General features: G+C 49.8%; 1 protein-coding gene across 1 annotated transcript; it reads left to right on the forward strand.

The window, feature by feature from the left end:
- The first annotated feature begins 202 nt into the window (after positions 1-202).
- LOC117642461 lies at positions 203-645 on the forward strand. The gene is made up of 2 exons (XM_034380698.1): positions 203-413; positions 488-645. The coding sequence occupies exons 1-2, from the start codon at positions 203-205 to the stop codon at positions 643-645; spliced, it is 369 nt and encodes a 122-aa protein (XP_034236589.1).
- Positions 646-2,121: the final 1,476 nt, after the last annotated feature.

Consider the following 2,121-nt stretch of genomic DNA (forward strand, 5'->3'; position numbering starts at 1 on the left):
TGATATGAAATTAAATGTCATATAATTAATACCCTGCCCTCTTTCCCCAGGGACGTGACGAGGGACATTGAAAATGACAGGCTCCGAGTCTTGGTGAAGGCAAAGACCAGAATTGTGGACGTCATGTTCCGAGCGCTCATCAAGACCGAGTGCATGACAGTGCGGATGTACAAACAGGGCACACAGATTTGTCCTCTGCAGGATGTCGTGCTTAGATTTGATGGAAAATGTGATTGTGGGCGTGCACGAGCCCCTCTCTCTAGAGAATGTGGCCAATGCCTTCCGTGACACATTCCAACTGCATGCAGGACTGTTGGACATCACTCTCAGGAGAGAGGGGTTTGAGGTGTTCGTCCAGTGTAATGGGGAAGACCCCAACCTTGACCATCCAAGGTTCGAGGGGAATGTCCGTGGTGAGTTGTCATAAGGAAAATACTGTGTCTCCCCATTGTGCGCTTGCATCTGCTTGTTTCATTTTGACTTTCAGATGGTGTCAGGGGACAGGGCCAGGAGCAGCAGCCAGCCGATGGAGAGGAGGATGGAGGAGAGGCTGAAGACCTTCTAGAACTGCCGGACCTTGATGACGCCCTGCAGAGGGCCCCCCTGAACATCGAGGACTTCTCCCTGCCCTCTTTCCCCAGATAGGTGATGAGGGACCTCGGGAGCAACAAAACTAGAGTGTTGATGAAGACCAGGAGCAGGATTGTTAATATCCTGTACCGACCTCTCATCAAGTTCAATAAAAACTAGTAAGTTTCCCCTTGCTCTTCCATTTTTACCTGTTATTCACACTCCGTGGTGTGTTTCAATCCTGTTTGTTTGCTTACAGCTATGAGACTGACACACGGCTGACGTTTGCTGCCAGTAAACTGCTGGCAAAGTACCCGAAGCTGAGGGACAGAGAGATCAGCACCCCAGGGCTTGACAGAAGCAGCCTGAGAGCGGAGGTAATACATTGTAAAATCTATACCATTGAATCTTCCACGTGTCTGGTAAATTTCCATCTTTGGTTTTAACGTCAATTGATTTCAATGTTTCTGTAAAAATGTTAATTTACTCACTTCACAAGTGAAAAAAGAATATTTAATTCAATTTTAAAATTGAACCAAACCTTGACCGTTCCCTGTCTTGTTATAAGAGGTAATGCCACTTGTTTTGCAGGGTACGTGGGTGAACCTCTTAAAAGGGGGAGGTTCAACGAGTGGAGGAGGCGCTTGAGGATGGCGCAGAGGCGCGGACAGCCGCTTTCAGCCACCAGATGTGATGAGAAGCTGGACAGGCTGAAAGACTCGGTGAAGAACCGGAGGCCCAGGACAACACCGAACCTTGGCCTCATAAAATACAGGGCATCTCGGCATCTGGTTAGTTTTGTTTGCGATTGCATGAAAGTAGCTTTGCCGTACCTTGGATGTTTACCACATTCTTTGTTTCTCAGGGGCGGTCGAAGGATGGAGTGGAGACCTCTTGTCGGACGTGGGGCTTGCTCAGGAGCTGCAAGCCCTGAAGTACCTTGCATTTTCTGAGGAAGCCTCACCCCAGGCAATCAAGCACCACCTCCTTAACACCCGGAGGCACAGGTTGGGCCTAGCCTCCGTGGAAGGGTGCACGCCACAGTGTTGGGGAGTGTGAAATACGCACTGGAGCCAACCAGACGAGAAAGGTTGGCTCCGGACCTTCTCCAACTGCTTTTCAATGCTCCGAATGTTACAGGTCGAGGTCATCGAAGTTATTCCCTCGTTGCAGCATTAGTTTTGGTTTTAAGGGGCAGTAATGCAACAGGAGGGGGTTCTCAGAGAGGAGGCCACCATGAGAAATCTGCCAGAGGTGGACAGCCATACCGAAGAAACTATAAGAGTAACAACAGCGGCAAGCGAGGTGGAACTTCTGATGGAAACCGGGGAGACCGTGGCCTATCTCCATCCGACAACCATGGACACCGCAGTTTCTCGTCTCGGGGGAACCACGGAGGCCGTGGTGGCTTTCGAGGGGGCAGTGGTACTGGACGATCCGTCGCTATGAAAGCAGAAAGCCGTGAGTCTTCCTACGATGTCGTAACTCAGAGGAAAATTGACAAATAGAAACTTTTGATGTTCAAAGTCACCTGACGTGTGATGTGCTAAT

The sequence above is a fragment of the Thrips palmi genome, unplaced genomic scaffold, assembly GCF_012932325.1.
Source record: "Thrips palmi isolate BJ-2018 unplaced genomic scaffold, TpBJ-2018v1 HiC_scaffold_16, whole genome shotgun sequence".
Classification (NCBI taxonomy): Eukaryota; Metazoa; Arthropoda; class Insecta; order Thysanoptera; family Thripidae; genus Thrips; species Thrips palmi.